We start from the raw sequence: 19,647 nt of genomic DNA, 5'->3' as shown, positions 1-19,647 counted from the left end.
GATTTATATGTTAAAAAAAAGAGAAAGTGTAGGCCAGTGTGTATAATGTGCTCATTTTGGGGAGATATAAAAAGAGGGAGCTGAAATCCTTAATTCATGTTTGCTGTGCATGGGCTAAGGTACCCTGGAAGAAGGTACCCTAGAAGTGCCATTCTAAGACTCGAATTGCTGTGGTTGCCTATACGGTGGTGGTGGCAGATTTGAGAATTGGTAAATAGAGGAAAGTGATGGAAAGGAGACTTTTCAATACATGGCTCTTTATATTTTTTAGGCTTTTGAGACATATGAATGGCATCTATTCTTTAGCTCCTGAAAATTGGTGTCTTCTAGGAATATAAGCTTAATGTCCAGTTCTTCTGGTTTTTCAAGAGAACTTGGAAATCTATTTAAGTGAGTTTTTCCCAATATATAAATCTATAATAAGTTTTGCATGTTAACCATTAATCCTGAGAAGATGCTGAACAACTTATTAGTTTGTCAGATGGTTTTTTTGGTCGAGTCTGAGATTTTCTATGAAGTCTATTATATCATTTGTGTATGGAAACAATTTCATTTCTTCCTTTCGGTATACCTTTTACTTCTTTTTCTTGCCATATTGCACTGGCTAGTATGATACAGAATACGAGTGGTGAGAACAGTCATTCTTGTTCCAGATCTTGGGGGAAAAGCATTCAGTCTCTCATCATCAAATGTGATGTAAGCTGTAGGTTATTTATAGAGAATTCTTTATCAGGTTAAAGAAGTTCTCTTTCTGTTTGAAGTTTGATGATTTTTTTTTTTGGTCATGAATGTATGTTAAATTTTGGCAAATGCATCTGTATCTATGGAGATGGATCATATGAGTTTTCTTTTTTAGTTTGTTAATATGATGAATTATATGGAATGATTTTCGAATGTTGAACCAGTTTTGCATTCCTGGGATAAATGCAAGTTGGCCTTGCTGTGTTACCTGTCTCATTTATTGCTGGATTAGATCTGCTAATGTATCATTGAGGATTTTTTTTTTGTCTACATTCATGAGGAATATTGGAGTATAGTTTTGTTTTCTTGTCTGTCTTGTCTGGTTTTGATAGTAGAGGACAGCTGGTGTTAAAAAATGAGCTGGGAATTTCTCCTAATCTCTAAATGATGAAAATATAACTTATTGGGCGATTACTGTGTGCCAGGCATTATATTCAGTGTTTAACTTGCTTAATCTTCACAGCAACCCTATGAAGTATGGACCATAATTATCATCACCCCCACTTTACTGATGGGGAAACTGAGGCACAGAGTGGTTCAAGTCACTTGTTTAAGGTCACAAGTAGCAAAACCAGTATTCAAATCCCAGAGATCTAGCTCCAGAGTTTGTTTTTTTTTTTTGTTGTTGTTGTTTTGTGTTTTTGCTTTTGAGACGGAGCCTGACTTTGTCATCTTCAATAAAGTTCCCTGGTGTCATAGCTCATAGCAACTTCAAACTCCTGGGCTCAAGAGGTTCTCTTGCTTCAGTCCCCAGTATCTGGGACTACAGGCACCCACACCACAACACATGGCTATTTTTAGAGACGAGGTCTAGCTCAAGCTCAGGTTGGTCTTGAACCAGTGAGCTCAGGCAATCCACCTGCCTCAGCCTTCCAGAATGCTGGGATTACAGGCCACAGTTTGTATTCTTAACCTGTTTACTACATTTTCTCCAATTAGAGATGGTTTCAGGCTAATGAAAACACATCTGCAAGGCTCAGTGCAGCCTACAGGCTACCGCTTTCCTACCCTAGTTAACAACAGCGGTAACTACCGTGTGTCAGGCTTACTTGCTATCTGCCAGGCTCAAACTCATCATCTCCCTTCATCTCCTGCTAACTCTCAGAGGGCGATATTATCATCCTGACTTGGCAGTTGTAGAAACGCTGCCTTCTGCTGGGTGGCGTGCAGTTGCAAGCTATCATCTCCTTCCTCACCTTGTCTTTCTTAACATCCGTGCCACCTTTTAGAAGGTAAAAAAAAACCCTCTCAAGTCTCATTTTAATTTCATGCTGTTCCTTTCTTATCAGGTGGGTTCACCCACCCCTCTCCTCCCTGTCTCCCTCGGGGGTTCAAGCTTGTCTTTTTATCCTACAATGCCTTTTCTTTTGCACTATCATGTCCCCACCAGCCTAATCTGTGTCACCAACCTTTCCTTTTTGGCTGTGCTAATTTATTTCATGGGTCTCAAACAGTGAGAAACATTTTGTTTACTTAAAAAGGAGGAGGAGAGAGGAAAAGAGATGGCGTTTTAGGAACAGCTGGGGCCCCAATTTTCGCCCCTGAGCACACAACATGAAGGACCAAGGTTAGTTAAAACAACTTCCTGGCAGTACTGAAGGTGATGTGATGCCCTGAATGGGGCAGGTGTGTCTGCACGTCGGCTCGACTGTGTGAGTGTAGACGAGGTACGCTACTTCTCTGAATCTCACTTCTCGCTTCTGCAAAATGAGTTCAGAGATTTGTGTAGGTCACAGCGTTATGAGAATGACTAAGCGCAATAATATAGGTGACAAAGATCTGGTGTGGAGAAGACACTGAGTAATAAGTGCTTTCCTTGGGCCAGACACGGTAGTAGGCCATTTTTGCATAGATTATCTTATTATTTCTACACTGCTGTGTGGGGAAATAGGTACTACCCTTACCCCAGTTTTACAGATAGGGAAAATCAAGGTGAAGAATTCTTACGTGGCAGAGCTCTATGAATATTTCACATTAGAATTTCTTGGATCCCACACCTGACCAGTTAAATTAGACTGAGGCAATTGCTAAAAAGATGAGATTGGACTGCGTATCTTTTCCCATGCTCTTCTCCTCCCCCAGAAACCGAAGGCAGTCAGAGACAACCACTATTCCCCCCCACCTCCACCCCCCGGTTACTAACTCCCCCATTGCCAAACATTCCTCATCCATCCCTTAGTTCCCATCCACATCTCCAGCCACTTCTGGAAGGATTTGGAAAACTTGGGGTGAGTCCACTGCCAGGAACAGTGATTCCATTAAAATCTCAGTTTTCAACAGTATTAGCAAGGCCTTCGGTCTGTTACTTCACACACGGCCTAGCTGTGCCTCCCTGTCAGTGGGAGGGTAATGAGGGTTTGCTAATTGCTGGTGGCTGGGAGTGGGGGGGTAGTGATGGAGTGGGGACTACTGTGGTGAGCTTTGCGAGAAGAGTCACATGCTGAGCTAAGTGCTTTCCTCTGTGCACCCCTCAGGCCTTCCTCTGGCTCACTGGGGTGGGGGCTGAGCCGCAACACCCTCCCCCTTACAACTCAATCAGCTTCATGGCAGCCACAAAAGCAGCGGGACAGCATCAATCCATGAGTGTCAGTCACCAAGCTGAGTGTTTAACTTGTGCCATCATCTTGAGTAACATCATTCCTGCTCACCCCCATCCTAGGGGGTAACTACTCTCCCAATACCCATTTTGCAAGATGAGGAAACTGAGGCACTAAGACAAATAGGCCCAGCAAAGCTGGATTAACACTCAGTTGCCAGGACATACTTGCCTCCTCTTATGGCTCCTATAGGATGACTTAGGGATTTCACCTTTGAACCGACCTTGGGAGAATGGTATGTAAACGGCCATCAGCTCCTGCCTTTTGGACAAGCCTGGTCTCCCTTGTCATTCTTCTCTAGGTTGCTTGGCCCTTCTGCATCCATTCGCTGCCTCTAGAATCATAAACTTCCATTTGTGAGCTCCTTGGACTCAGGGACTGCACCTTAGGAGTCTTTGAATCTTTAATACCTGGCACACTGTAGGAGGTCACAACTATCAGCTGAGCATGTGAACATATCATTATCTGCCAAGCTCTAATCTTAATATCACTTTTTTAAGTTCCAAACTCAGGGCTGAGCCCTTGCCAAGCGCAGTGCCTCATATATAGTAGTTGCCAATGCTGTGGGTCAGGAAGACCACAGCTGGCACAGGATTTGGGCTGGGAAGGTCTAAGACCTTGACCTCCACCTTGAGATCTTCGAAAGTCTGTGGTTTCTCATGCTTCCCATCCCATGTCCCTGCTTTGGCTTCTTGGAAGATCAGCCTTCCCCCTATCTTATGTCTCTGTCCCTTAAAGGGTTTTCATTAGAATAGCCTAAGAGGGTGAGTGAGTGGGCATCTCTATCAGTAGAGGAGGTGGAAGGGTAGGAGGGGGCCCGGAACATTCTGATGGGAGGACAGAGGGAGGGGGAGAGAGGGCCTATCGCTTTTCCGGTTCAGCAAGCATTAGCAATAACCAACCTTTTCAAAAACTCATTTCCCAAAAGACTGCTCTGGGGAGAGGCTAAGGAGGGCTGAAGGGGGAGGTAGAACCTGGATTGAAATCAATCTCAGCCCAAGGTAATTACAGGACACGTGCTACCACCCCAGCAGGACAAATCGGAGGCTGAGCTGAGCTTTTCTCCGAGGGCAGCCAGAACGATTAGTTAGGAATAAAAGCCTCATCACTGGCCAGTGGGGGGGAAGGGGAAGAAGATCACACATCAGTAAACTTGTGCTTTCTCATGCCTGCCAAATGGTGGTGGTAGTGGGGATTTGTTTAAACGATCTCATCAGGGACCCTGGCTGCCAAGTTGAATGTTTTAGAAAGAAAATCTCGGCAAGGCTCTGAGCAATTGAGCTCCCAAGTTCCCAGGATCCCAGGATGCTGAGGTTCTTAGGCTAGACGATGACTAACTAGGTGGATGATGCTAGGATGCAAGGCTATACATCAGGTTTTTTTCTTTCTGCTCATTTCTGTCTCTCTTCTCTCTGCATGCAAGTGATCTTTTGGAATCTATGTGCCACAGAGCCTGTCTGGAAGAAAGGGGATGCAAAACTGGAGTCCTAGGAAAAAACCTCTCTTTCTTTCTCTCTCTCACATATACACACGCAGAGCCCAGGCAAGCATCCCCCCAACCCCACCCAGCTTAGCTCTCTTCAGGAATTCAGCACAAGTCCCAGCCACACTTTGGAGAGGACATTAAGATGTGGGACCAGCCAGACATCTGCAGCAGGGTGGGTGGATCTGGAGGCAAAGCCAGGGGTCAAGCATGTCCTCAAGGAGACTGTGACCCCCCCTGAGGTGGCAGCTAGGCAGCCCTGTGTGTCTCTGCACCCTTGCCCTGGCCAGGATACAATCCTAGAGTCAGCCTTTGCTTTTTTTCAGCCAGCAGGGAGACCCCTTTCTCAGTCAGGTTGGGCAGCAAGGGCACATCCTTGTCCCATCCCAGCACCTCCCAGCAAGACAGTGCCAAGCGTGAGGGTCTCTGCCTTCATGCCATGCCAGGCAGGGACAGGCAGAGGAGCCCTGAGATGGGTGGATGTGCCAGGGACAGGGGAAGGGAAGCCTCCAGGAAACCTGTCCAGAACGTGCAGTCAAGTCACACGCAGCCCTCCATGGACCCCCTCATAGAAGCTGACCCCTCTGGACACACACACACACACACACAAATGCACATTCGAATCTACACTCTCACCAACTCACACTTACACCATGCCCATCACTCATGAAACACACACACACAGAGCCCTGCCAAGCCACGGCAACTTCCTTTCCCCCCCAATCTCTGCAGTTGTCCTTACAGCATAAACTTTTTCAAAGGGGTTGCAGGGAACCAGCGGTAAAGGAGGATGGGGCTGTGGGCTGTGGGTAGGGTCGCTCAGCCCTTAGGGGCCCCGGCTGCCCTCCCTCATCCCCCTCATCCCTCACCTGGTAAACCGAGGCACAGCAAGAGGCTGTAGTAGACCACCGGCACGAAGCCCAAGCCGCAGGCCGAACCGGGGGACCAGGACAACGAGCTGTTGGCGACGAGGTGGGCGTGCGTGTGCTCCATGAGCGCGCCCCTCGTTCCCCTCGCGGCTTCGCGCCCGGCCTGCCAGCCCGGCTCTGGACGCCGGCTCGGTGGCGGCGGCGGCGACAGCTGGAGCAGCAGCGCCTCTCTGCCTGCAGGACTTGCTTCCACCCTTGGCCGTGGTCCCCTCTGCTAGCTCTGCACCTGCCCGCGGAGAGTCCAGGCTCAGACCTCCCGCCAGGCTCGGGGAGCAGGGTGCGGGGATGCGGGGACTCAGGGACTCGGGAGGGGCTCCCGGAGCCGGTTTGCGCCTCCCACCTCGGACCCGCTCGGCTCCCGCCTCGGAGCCGGGGGCTGGGCTGGCGCTCCCGCAGCCAATCAGCAGCTGTGTGTGTGTGTGTGTGTGTGTGTGTGTGTGTGTGTGTGTGAGTGTATGCGCGCGCGCGCGTGTTGAGGGGCGCGAGGGAAGGAGGGGTCCTAGCTGCCTCTCTGGGCTTCACTTTCAGGAGGACGATGGAGTGAGACTTGGGAACCCCCAGAGAAGGGCGGGTGCGGAACCGGCGGTGCCAGCCTGCAGCCCCGCCGAGGGGCGTGGTGTGGGTGGGACCCTCTCGTGCCGGGTGTCCTCGGCTCGCCTTTCTCCACTCTCCTCGCGGCCACCTCTGTCCCCTCACCAGCGCTGAGAGTCAGTGTTCAGATAGAGGCTGAGAGGGGCCTGAGAGGTGGGGGTCGGGGGGTGGGAGCAGGGGAGGTTAGGGGAGGCTGTTGGAGCAGCGAGGATGCTAAAGGCTGTGGGTGTTTCCAGACTGGGGGAGCTGAGCGTGCCAGCTCCAGAAAGTGGGGTACCTGTGTCCCTGTACCTAAATGTTGACTCTGGGGGCGGCCAGAGGTGACTGTCCCCCCTACTGGAGTGCGTTTGATAAGCCGGCCACATGCCATCTTTCAGTCAGGAATGAAGAGGTTGCAGCCACGTGGACACACCCACACTCACACAAAGACGCACAACGCCCAGTCACGCGGGGGCACTCACACACTTACTGGGGCTCAGGGATCCCCCCATCCCACACCTAGACAGCGAGAACACACAGACGTCCTCATTACCATGCTCAAGGGCCGCTAACTGGGCAATCCAACACACACACACACACACACACACACACACACACAGAGTCCCTCGGAATGGCCTAGAGTCTTTGAAGTTATGCAAAGGGTAGGAATGGTAAGGCAGGTGGGACCCAAGCCATGCGGTGGATGGTGGATAACGGGTAGGATGGGTGGCCCTTTCTCCTGGCAGTATGTAGGCTCACAGTGCAGCTCTTTTTGGGGCCACCGCGGAACTGTGATGGGAGAGCATTCAGTCTGGGGTTCAAGACAGTTAAAGATTCTGCAGGAAGACTGAGGCAAGGCATTGCCAGGCACACGCTGGAGTAGCTCCGAACTCAGGAGCACATGCTACACTCAGAGAAATCTGACACGTGGCTCCCCTTCTCCAAAGGCCTCCTTATAACAGCCATTCCTGGAGAGAAGGAACTGGCTTTCCCCAGCCTTTTCCAGGCCTCCTAATGTGGAGAGGACCCCTGCCTGCCTCTCAGGTCCAGCAAAGGGCACATGTCCAGTCCTGGTTTTTGTTAGGGGCTCTCCCAGGCAGGGATTGGGGGAAAGGGCTAAACTGCCCCCCACGGCAGGGTTGAAAACTTCGAAGCACACTGGGCCAGGCGGACTTCCCAGGGGAGGATCTGCTGGACCTGCCTGGGTCTGTGATAAGCAGGGAGGCAAGTGTCCCCCCAAAGGGGCAGAGTATTACAGAATCACCTGGGCTCAGTGAGGCTGGGGCTGAGATTTCAAGCCCTGTTAGATGTTGACATTTTACTGTGACCTCTTTCATTGTTTAAATGTGACTACCACAAACAAAAATGAAACAAAAACACTTTGTTGATAAATAAAAGAGGGGTGTGGCCCTTGTAGAGGCTCAATAAAGAATTGTTCAAAACGCTATAGACTGAATTTGCCTGCAGGTGGCTGGACTGAGTTGAGAAATGAGAAATGTGTCTAGAGGTGGGGGAGGTGTCCGATTTGGCAAAGCCCTCCCAGTCTGTACACTGAACCATTGATCAGGCCTCAGGGCTTTTGCATGGGTGGTTCCCTCTGTTGGGAATGCTTTTCCTCCAGAGAGCTGCTTGGCCTGCTTCGCATTCTTCAGGTCTTTGCTCCTGTGTTCTCTCCTCATTGAGGTTTTCCCTGACAATCCAATTTAAAACTGAAATCTCAAGGCTGGGCGTGGTGACTCAGTAGTCCTAGTACTATGGGAGGCCAACGCGGAGTCGGGGGTGGGGGGTGGGGGGATTGCCTGAGCTCACAAGTTGGAGACCAGCTTGAGCAAGAACGAGACCTTGTCTCTAAAAAAATAGCCTCTTGTCTCTTAAAAAAAATAGCTGGGCATTGTGGCGGGCGCCTGTAGTCCCAGCTGCTTGGGAGGCTGAGACAAGAGAATCTCTTAAGCCCTAGGAGTCTGAGGTTGCTGAGAGTTATGAAGCCACAGCACTCTACTGAGGGCGACAAAGTGAGACTCTTGTCTCCAAAAAACAAAAAACCCTGAAATCTCTACTCCCTTCTGCATGCTGCCATATTCACCTCCTTTGCTCCTCCTCTGATTTTTCTCCACAGTACTATCTAGCACCCTCAGCAGATCATATGCATTGTATTTATTTATTTTGCTTCTTGCCCATCTCCCCTCTTAGAAGGCGGGACACCTTGTCTGTTTTGTTCCTGGCTGCACCCCCAGCTTCACATGGTGCCTGCGTGTTTCACACTCTCAGTAAATAGTGAGAGAATGGAGGGACCCAGCCAGCACTAACCTAGGATATGCAGAGCCCAGGGAGGTGAGTTTATTTCTGTCCTTGCAGGCCAGAGAGTCAGACCATAGGATGCTGTTGGGGTCAGGGGTCACAGCCTCAGATGAGCCTTATTGTGCCTGAGCCTTTACTTCTCCATCTATAAAATGGGGATGAAGGAAAACAGGTCTGCCTTTCTTTCAAGAATGTTGAGCAGGGAGAATGGGAGGAAAGTGGTGGAAACTCCGTAGACTGCCACTGTGGAGAGTGGGGCACGGGACTGGGTCCTCTGCTGGCTCTATCAGGAACTGTAGCAATTTGTTAAGGTCCAAGTTTCCTAGGAAATGGATAATTTGGATAAGAAAATCTTTAAGATTTTGGGTGTTGTTGGTCTCAGGGAAGAGGCAGGATGAGTTAACAATAAAAGTCTATTTAATTTTGCTCAAAGGCCTAATCCACTTGGTTGGCTCTGTATGATAAGGGCATGCTCAAGCCAGCAACTACGGTTGGCTACATTCATTCATTTATTCATTCTTTCAATAGACTTGTACTGGATGCTTAACATGTGCTGCCCAGGACCAGCCACATAATTTTCAGGGCACAGCACAAAATGAAAATGAGGGGTCTCTTGTTCAAAAATTATTAAGAATTTCCAGATGGCAACAGGTGAGCATTGAACCAAGAATGGAACACTTCTAAGTGAAGGGCCCTCTATGACTACACGAGTCACATGCTCATGAAGCTAGTCCTGCTTAGGGGACAGAGGTGAATAGTTAAGACCAAAATTTATTGAGAGTGTATTTAGAAACAAATAAACCAGATATTACTCATTGCATCTTACAGTGACACTGAAGGAAGGTAAAATTATTAGCCCCATTTCACAGGTCAGAAAACCAAGGCTCTGAGAAATTTGGTAATTTGCTCAAGACTGTCCAGCTGTGTTCAAGGCAGTCTGACTACAGGGCCTGTGCTGAGTTCATTGGAACTCAGTCTGGTGGAAGAGAGGCATATGAGAGAAACTGACATATACCGTAATGTGGGTTCCATGTGACACAAAGGCAGCATCTTCATCTGTCTTGTCCTCTACTGCATCCCCAGGGCCAAGAGTAGTGCCTCATAGGTGTCCAGAAATAAATCTTAAGGGAAATAATAAATATAATGAAAATGAATACATGCACAACATTAGGGAAGGAGATGCAAACTCAAGTGGCTATAAGCCTGCACAGGTAGTGAACGTAAGTTAGACAGAAATACTATATATTCTTCACTTCCAGAAAGAAATATGTCTACCTGGGCATGGTGGCTCAGGCCTGTAGTCCCAGCACTCAGGCAGGCCAAGGCAGATGGATTGCCTGAGCTCAGGAGTTTGAGACCACCCTGAGCAAAAGTGAGATTCTGTCTCTAAAAATAGCCAGGTGTTGAGGCAGGTACCTGTAGTCCCAGCTACTTGGGAGGCTGAGGCAAGAGGATCTTTTGAGCCCAAGAAACTGAGGTTGCTGTGAGCTATGATGCCACTGCACTCTACCTGGGGTGACAAAGTGAGACTCTGTCTCAAAAAAAAACAAAGCAAAAAGAAATATACTGTCTCCCATTTTCCTGAAAACACCTGGTCTAGATTCTATTTTTCCATGCTTTGATAGAGGCAGTAGTCTGAAGGAATAATTCTTTAGGAAAAGCAGCAACATAAACAGCATGAATTATCATGAAAACTTTACTCAGAGTTGGAGACACAATAGGGAATGGTGGGGCCTGTGACAAAGTGGAGGTGTATATGCTAGTTACTGCACTGGGTTATGGGCACACGGTTGTTTTAAATAGTTGAAAAAGTCTCTGCTTTCTTGGATCTTAAAGTCAAGTGCAAGAGATAAACAAGAATCAATGTATACACAAATGTGTGAATACACACAAACTTGAATAAACATAAAGAAAAGGTTAAAAGAGTGAGAGAATATGTATCAGGGAAATCTTATGTGGTCTGGCGGTCAGGGAAGACTTCTCAGAGGAAGTGATGTTTAAGGTGAGATATGCAGAATAAGCAAGCATTACTTAGGTGAAGGGGTGTGGAGTTGACGAGCAAAACGCTTAGAAGATGTGGGAGTGTGTGTGTGGTGGCACAAGGGAGCTCCATGCAGTTAGAGAGCAGGCAGGGGAGCTGTAGGGAAGTTTGCTCTTTATCTCTGGTTTGAAGCAGGGAGTGCTGTGATTATTAGATTGTGTTTTTTCTATTTTTTCGTTATTTTTTATTTTTATAGGTTTAGAGAGTACAAGTGCAATTTTGCTACCTGGATATACGGTGTCGTGGTGAAGTCTGGGCTTTTAGTGTACCTACCCATCACATGAATAGTATGCATTACACCGGGGTGGTGCAATTTTTTATTCCTCACTCCTTTCAAACCTCCCCCTTTCTAGAACACTCCATGGTCTATTAGTCCACTCTGTATGGCCATGCATACCCCTAGTTTAGTTCCCTTACAAGTGACAACATGCAGTAGTTGATTTTCGGCTCCTAAGTTATTTCACTTAGGATAATGGCCTCCAGTTTCATCCAGGTTGGTGCATTTTCAAACACTTGCTGTGTCAGAGAGGTGGAGAATTGATGGAAAGGCAGCATGATGGAAGTGGGAAGACAAGTTGCCAGGCTGTCAAGTTGGTCATGTGAGAAATGAGAGTGGCTTGGACTAGGGTATATTGATGAGTGCGTGGGCTGCTCCAGAAGTTAGGAGAATGAGTGTACGAAGGTGGGGAGTGGGGGGGGGGGAGAGAGAGATAAATAGAGGGAGGGAGAGAAAAAGAGTCAGCTATGTAGAAAGAGAGAGGTGAAGAGAGTCAGCAGACAGACAAATAGAGAGACAGACAGATTGGTAGGGAGACGCACAGTGATTATGACTGAGATAGTTCTGGATGGAAGGGGCGGTGAAACAGGGCTTGGACCAGCTTCGGGCCACTTGGCTGAGCTACTCTCTCCTCTGACCTCTCATGAGAATGGAGCTCGTGCCCTGGTTTCTCCACACTGTTCAAGCCTTCTCTTAGACATGGCCTCATCCTGACCTGCATGTCCTGCTCTCCCTCCTGAAGTAGACACTCCTTCCTCTGTAACTTCTCTTGCCACATTGTGTTACTGCTCAGGGGTTATCCGTCTCCTGTCCTGCCTGTATTCAGGTCACCTCCCGCAGGGTAAGGGTCCTTGCATCTTTTACCCTTCACCACAGAACCTGATTGCAGTGTCTGTTAATAGTTGAGGCCTTAGATCCAGACCTTGGTTTGAACCCCAGCTCAGCTCCCTGGTAACTGCATCTTCTTCAGGACTCCTTTTATTGAAATTGATGGAGATGAGCTCCAACTAGGTCAATTTTTTTAAAAAAGAGAATGGACTGGCCCTTAAAACTGAAAGAACAGAAGTTTGCCTGCAGGCCTGGCTGGATCCAGGTGCAATAAGGTACCTAGTATTTTCTATCAATCAATACCTTCTACTTTGTCTTGATTACTTGCATTGTTAAGCAGGTTTTTTTTTTTTTGAGACAAAGTCTTACTCTGTCACCCTTAGTAGAGTGTTGTGGTGTCACAGCTCACAGCAACCTCAAACCCTTGGGCTTAAGCAATTCTCTTGCCTCAGCTCCCATGTAGCTGAGACTACACATACTTGCCACAATGCCTGGCTATTTTTTTGCTGCAGTTGTCATTGTTGTCTAGCTGGTCCGGGGTTGGGTTCAAACCCACTATCCCTGGTGTATGTGTCTGGCACCCTAGCTGCTGAGCTATAGGCGCCGAGCCTGTTAACCACGTTTTTAATAATATAGGACAGCCATGGACTTAAGTATCCCTGGCTTTATCCTATTTGCTTAGTAATCTGAACTGAAAGAAATTTCAGCAAAAAACGTGGGCCAGGCTCTCGATGAACCAAGCTAGGTTAGGGGCTACCTTCAACCAAACTCACCCATATGTAGCGAACAAAAAATACACTGACTGGTCAGGTGTGGTTCAGGTGTCCAGTGAGAGAGCCAGGAGAAGAGGTTAGTTCTTCCCAAATCACATGGACTGAGAGAGGAAGTGGCCCAGTTCCTCAAAGGGAAATTGGGGTTATTCAAAAAATACTGGGAGATGAATAGAACCTTCTCCAAAGAGGACAGACAAATGGCTAGCAAACATATGGTAAAATGCTCATCACCCCTAATTATTAGAGATAATTATTAGAGAAATGCAAATCAAAAATGCCCTGAGATATCATCTAACCTGAGAGAGAATGACCCACATCCCAAAATCTCGAAACTATGATGCTGGCATGGATGTGGAGAGAAAGGGGCACTTTTACACTGCTGGTGGCACTGCAAACTAATACAATCTTTTTGGAAGGAAGTATGGAGAACCCTCAGAAAACTCAAGCTAGACCTCCCATTTGATTCTGCAATCCCATTACTGGGCATCTACCTAGAAGGAAAAATATCCTTTTATCATAATGACACTTGCACTAGACTGTTTATCGCAGCTCAATTTATAATCACCAAAATGTGGAAACAGCCTAAATGTCCCCCAACCCAGGAATTGATTAACAAGCTGTGGTATACCATGGAATACTATTCAGCCATTACAAAAGATGGAGACTTTACACCCTTTGTATTAACCTGGATGGAAGTAGAACACATTATTTTTAGTAAAGCATCACAAGAACGGAGAAGCAGGAATCCTATATATTCAATTTTGATATGAGGACAATTAATGACCTAGTACATGGTGGGGGGTGGGGGAAGGGGAGAGCAGAGAGAGAGAGAAGGAAGGAGGGGGTGGGGTCTGGGTGTGTGCCACACCTTATGGGGGCAAGACACAATTATAAGAGGGACTTTACCTAACAAATGCAATCATTGTAACCTGGTTTCTTGTACCCTCAATAAATCCACAACAATAAAAAAAATACATATAAAAAAAGATACTTGGAGGCGAGGGAATAGAGGCTGGATTCCCACATGTGTGCAAGCTGAATTCAGCCCATGGAAGGCCAGTTTTCCAGTCTTGTGTTAGATCTATGCTGTATGTTTTATTTTTTAAAAATTTAATATTTTTTTAGAGAAGATTTAGATTCACAGAAATACCGAGTTGAGGGTACAGAGATTTCCCATATTCCCCCTGTCCCCACACGTGCATAGCTTCTCTCATTACCAATATCCTGCACCAGAGTGGCACGTTTGTCACAACTGGTGGACCAACGTTTATACATCATGGTCAGCCACAGTCCACAGTTTACTCTTGCAGTTGTGCATTCCGTGGGTTTGAAAAATTGCACAGTTACCTGTATCCACCATGAGAGTGTCATCTGGTAAAGATCCTCTGTGTTCTGCCAATATGTCCCTTCACTCTCCCCTAAACCCTCTTGTTTTATGTTTTATCTCAAAAATATCTTCTGTATGAACCATACACAAATACTTAACTAGTTCATGATGAAGTTCTGGGTTCAAGTCCCACTCACTTGAAAACGTATCAGAAAATTAAAAGAATTGATGGGTAGATAAAATGGATAGAAGGGGGGACATCTGATTAAAGCAAGAAGATGTGCGTGGTAGGATTTAGCTCACAGGTAGTTGGGTTTTCACGGGAAAATTTCTTTCAACTTAATGTGTGCTTGAAAATTCTCATGATACAATCTAGGAAAAAATAGCTTGTGTAATGTATCTCGACCAAGTTCATTATCACAAGCAATTGTGGAAACTAACATCTCCAGGTGGTGTTGCAGTTCTTTAGACGTTCAGCCTTCGGAGTTGTTGCAGAAGACGGTTCCTTCCCTGCTATTAGGCTGTTGAGATGGTCCCTGAGATTTTTTTCCCTGATGCTCCCAGTTCTCCACTGACTTGCTCTGCTCGAGCCTTTGCCAGTTTGTCTTTGTCCACAGGCTCTTGTTTGCTTTGCACTAAGAACTATAGCATCACGTCTCTCTGCTGTGTTTGTTTTACTCCACAAGCGTGGCTCCTTGCTGAGGATGTCTTAGTGAGTCGCTGAGGGTCTATTCCAGCAGTCCTTGTACCAGGCATTCGCAGCTTTCTGAGTGCATGTCAGTTCTCACAGACTTTGGATAGAGCCTTTTGTGCTTGTCGATGACCTGTCAAGGAGGCCAGGGGCAGCCACCGAGCAGGCTGGAAATATTTCCACAGTTGCGTGCCTGTCTGCCTCCTGCAGCCAGGAGGAGAAAAAAGGACAAAGAATCTGAGTTGCACCTGGGTGAATTTCATTGACACGGGAAGAGTGATTGTGGATGAAGTGAAGGAAATGGGGTCTTTCCCGGAGAGGAAGGCGGAAGCAAGGGTTAGGGGTGTGTTGTGTGTGGGTGTGTATGTGTAGGTGAATGTGCACACAGGTGTATGTGCATGTGTGTGCGTGTGTATCTGTATATAGAGTGAGGGAGTGTGTCAGCGATCAAGATATTGATGTGTTAGGCAAACAGTCTCTTCTTTCTAGTTCAGAGAGACTCAAGAGCCTCTTGAGTATCCGTCAAGATTCATTCTGCTCTGGGAAACCTTATCAGATGGGAGTTGGGTAGATGAGAGAAAGAAAAGAGGAGAAAAGGGAGGCTAGGAGAGAGGAGAGGAGAGAGAAGGGAGGAAAGGAGAGCATAAGAAGGGGGGGAAGAAAAAAGGAGAATGGGAAAGAGTGAGGAGAAGGAGGAGAGGGGAGGAGAGGGGAGAAGAAACAGAGGGACGAAAAAAAACCACAACAAGAGCATATCACCAAATTACCTGCTGTCTATCAGGTGGGAAAACATACAAGGCTGAAGACTAAAACAAACAAAAGTCTTATCTGAGGGTGACATATTGTGATTTTTTAGCATTTAATGAATCTCTGGGCAGTGATTATTTTGCATTTTGGGCTTACCAGAATCTTCTTCCCCCTCCTAAAAGATTCTGATTTCTTTTTGGAGAGTGATTCTCCCCTCCTTGGCTGTGGTTTTGGATAGAGAGTGAATTCAGGCTCCTGCTACCTCATTTCAGAAGCAGAAGGGGCCAGATCCTTTGGCCCAGGGCAGTCCGAGGCGGGAGGCAGGTCCCATAAGTGTGGCCAAGTAGAGACTGTTTTTTTTGAGCTTAGAATCTTGAGTGAATGAAACAAGAGCAGGAGAAGAGTTTGCATTTCATTCATTTTGGAGGAGACTGCTGGGCAGGTCTGATCTGTTCTGGGGTATTGCTGTGGTTCTTGTTTTCGGCTCATTCCCAGATCTGTGGCTTCCTGTTCTCCCATGAGCCCCCTATTATGTCTTCACGTTCACTGCAGTGCTAGTCACAGCCACCAAGATGTAGAAGCAACCTAAATGTTCATCAGTGAATGAATGAATAAGGAAACATTGTATATACCATACCTAGGATGGAAAATTAGCCCTATAGAGAAGGAAATCCCGCCATGTGCAACAACACGGATGAACCTGGAGGATATTATGCTAAGTGAAATATCCAGCCATAGAAAGATATATATTGTATGATTCCACTATGTAGGGTATCTAGAAATGCCCACCTCGTACAAGCAGAGAGAAGGATGGTGGTTGCCAGGTGATGGGAGAGGAGGAAATGAATGATTGCTATTCAACAGGTACAAAATTTCAGTTATGCAAGATTAATTAATTCTAGACATTAGAGTACAGCATTATACCTATGCAAAAATGCTGTATTATACACTAAAAAATTGGCTAAAAGGGTAAATTGCATGTTAGATGTTTTTGCTATCATTAAGAAACCCCCACAGAACAAAAAGCATAAAGGCTGTCCAGACAAGGCTCTGTAGAGATTTGCAGGATATATCGAAAAAAAAAAATCCTTTTATTTAAGTCAGTTGGAGAGGGTTTCTGTTGCTAGCGACCCAAGGACGTGCATTGACCAGCCAGTTGGTCCTTGGCTCTTGTTGTAGGAACACTTCACAATTGATAGAACTTTACTTTGAACGAGTATAGCCACAGACAACATTTTATCTTAATCCTCATCATCACCCATGTGAAGCAGCCAGAGCTGATATTATCAGCTCATTTTACAGATGAGAAGTTCAGAGCCCAGGAAAAACAAGCAATGTGCCTGTGATTATCTAGTGTTTGGGAAGTAAAGGACTCACAAAGATAATTCCTTTCAATCCCTCTGTTTTACAGGTGAGAGAAATGAGCCCAGAGACATTAAATGAAGTGTTTAAGGTCACACATGGTATCGGAGCTGGACTGCAAATCCAGCTTTTATAACTTGAAATCTAATGTGATTCGTTGCAGAATTGAGAATTGGCTCCAAAAGCGATAATAACAGTAGCTTGTGGTTGACGTTATGTCTGTGTGTTGTGTGAACACAAAAGCTACCAGATGTCCCCTTTTTCCTCCTCAGTTTGTACACCATCAGGGGCCAAGAATTCTTAAACCCTGTGTATAACACCTAGACCATTCCAGGTACTCAAGTTGTAAAACTAGAAGAAAGAGAGATTTGAATATTTTTTCCAGCCAGTTAATCATGAGAACATTCTCCCCATCTCTGAGTTTTTTTTCCTCCCCTCAATCACTATACTCCAACTGCCCCAAAGTTCAATTTTCTTTAAGAGCCTCAGAAATAGTCCTAAGAGGGAGGCATGGGGTACTAAGAGTGGTGAGAGGGAAGGTACTTACCAGAATCCTCCCTGCAGGGATAAAACATTGAAATGTGCAGAAAGCATGACTCATCAATGTGCAGATAAGGCTGGTTCCGCCAAGCGGCAAGGATGACAAAGGCAGAGCGGCCAGGAAGGCCAGCAGGTAGGCAGTCTCGTGGCTGGGCCAGATGAGGTGGGGACAGCAATGAGCTGTCCTGCTTGGGAAAGTTCCAGAATGTCCTGAACATCTGCGCCCTGAAGGCTGCCTCCTCTTTAAAAGCTATGTCTTCTTGGACATTCTGGGTCATGGATCTAAGAGACCAGGTCACCGTGTGCGTGGTGTGAGAGTATCACTCTGCTTTTTTCTGCAGCGGACACTGCGTGGGGAGAAGCTGCAGGAGGCTTGGAGACTGCAGGACTTTGTCCAAGGTTGTGCTGGTGAAGGTCAACCATATACCCGACAGCTGATTTTTTTCTTTTTAAAAATTTTATTTTTTGATTTATTATTAATTTCTAATTTCAATCATAACTGTGTACATTTATGGGGTACAATGTGATGATTTGATATACAATGTGGAATGTTTACATCAAACTGGTTAATATCACCATCACCTCACTTATTTTTTGTGGTAAGGCATTTAAAATTTATTCTTAGTTATTTTGAAATATACCCTTGCATTGTGCAATTAGGCGAGATCCCAGCCAGTGTCCTCCCTTCTCCCCCCAATTGCCCTCCCCCTTTCCCTTCCCCTCTCCCTCTTCACTCCTCCCCCTTGCTAGACTGTATTTGTGTTTTATCATTTGTATGAGTAAGTGTTTATATATTGGTTTCATAACAGTGCTGAATACATTGAATCCTTCTTTTTTTTTTTTTCTCCATTCTTGAGATACTTTACCAAGAAGAATGTGTTCCAACTCCATCTAGGTAAACATAAATGAATTAAAGTCTCCATCGCTTTATGGCTGAATAGTATTCCATGGAATACATATACCACAATTTGTTAAAATCGTTTTATCACAAGGACATTTGCACCACAGTGTTTATTACAGCCCAATTCACGATTCATAGGTAATTTCTAAAGCCATTAGGTCACTGGAGCCTTCTTAAGTAATTAATACCCGTGAGGATTTCCTAAGTTGACAACTTCCTATTCTGAAAACAAACACTATGATCTGTCAACCTGGTAAGATTTCAAACTCCAGAGCCGGGTAGAATTGGGTTTAAGAGACCTATGTGACCTTGGCTATGTCATTTCTTGTCTCTGTGTCACAGTTTGCTACATGTAAACTAGAGGTAAAAATGGCAGCTACCTCACAGGGTTGCTGTTGGGATAAAAGAAACAACTCAGCGTTTCCTGAAGTTTCGTTATTTCAGTACCACGCACGTGATTCTGGTCACTTGCACTGCTCTTCACATGATGCCATTGTTTAAACTGATTCATGTAAAAGTACCTCAATTTAAAAAAACTAAATATTTAAAATTCACTAAAACATTTCTTCATACATGCAAACTAGTTTTTCCTTGCTCTATAAGGAAGGAAACCATTAAAAAAATGATGGGGCGGGAGGAATCCAATTTCATTAAAATTCTAGATAGTGCCATAGGCTGCCAAAGCTCTGAGAGTAAGGCTGGCTCATTCTTTGTTGAAAGGAAGAATTAGAAAGTGTTAGAGAGGCGTTAAAGACATGCTAGCACCCCCTTGAGACTTTCCCTTGATGTAATTAGAATGATGGGAAAGGGATGAACTCTCACCGGGTGCTTCAATATTACATAATATCGGGCCTGAGAACTCATGTGATCTTATTTGTGGTCTCCATTGACTGTATTGGGGGAAAGAATACAATGTTTCCATCGCATTGACTGGACACAGTCAACGTGTATTTATTCTCTTTCCCATCCCCCTTTGCTGCTGCTTTTTGAGGAACTGCTGAAGATTTAAGTCAGAGCAACAACTCCCCTGATGATACATAAAAACAAAACAAAAAACAACTCAACTGCTAGGGCCGGTTTGGTTTGTGGAGGGTGGATGGGAAATTTGCTCTCAGTTTAATATGCAGGTTGGCACCCGTCTGTTAGAGAGTTTTTCCCTAGTCTAAACAAGGCATTAGCGGTTAAAGTGTGTTTGAGCAGGAACGAGAAAGAAGTAAAAATTTTGAGGACTTCTCATGTCTTTGATTCTTTGCATACATTGTATAATTTATTTCTCACAACTTTTCATAATGGAAAGCAATTGCCCTCATCTTAGACGTTATATTAATAAAATTAATTATGGAAAGCTTGCTTTGTGATAGGAACTCTGGTAATAACTCTTCTGTTAACAACCTCCCCACCAATGCTTTTGTTTCTAAAGCAGAAAAAAAAAATCCAAAATACCAATAAGAATGATAAGGCCTCCCAGGATCTATCTCTTGACTACTTTTTTTTTTTTTAATTGAATGGTAACTATGTACATTGATGTACTTCTGGGGTACA

At 45.8% G+C, this 19,647-nt stretch overlaps 1 protein-coding gene across 1 annotated transcript in view; it reads right to left on the bottom strand.

Annotated features, from left to right (window-relative positions):
- Positions 1-6,103, bottom strand: part of GPR139 (G protein-coupled receptor 139) — a 37,542-nt gene extending 31,439 nt beyond the window's left edge. Inside the window, exon 1 of the mRNA XM_003790703.1 lies at positions 5,691-6,103. Coding sequence (XP_003790751.1) covers positions 5,691-5,814 — 124 coding nt within the window. The 5' untranslated portion in view covers positions 5,815-6,103. The remainder of the gene's footprint in view (positions 1-5,690) is intronic.
- Positions 6,104-19,647: the final 13,544 nt, after the last annotated feature.

Source organism: Otolemur garnettii, unplaced genomic scaffold, assembly GCF_000181295.1.
Source record: "Otolemur garnettii isolate 467f Iridium unplaced genomic scaffold, OtoGar3 scaffold00044, whole genome shotgun sequence".
Lineage (NCBI taxonomy): Eukaryota > Metazoa > Chordata > Mammalia > Primates > Galagidae > Otolemur > Otolemur garnettii.
The sequence above is the reverse complement of the archived record's forward strand: the minus strand, read 5'-3'. Positions and strand labels throughout refer to the sequence as shown.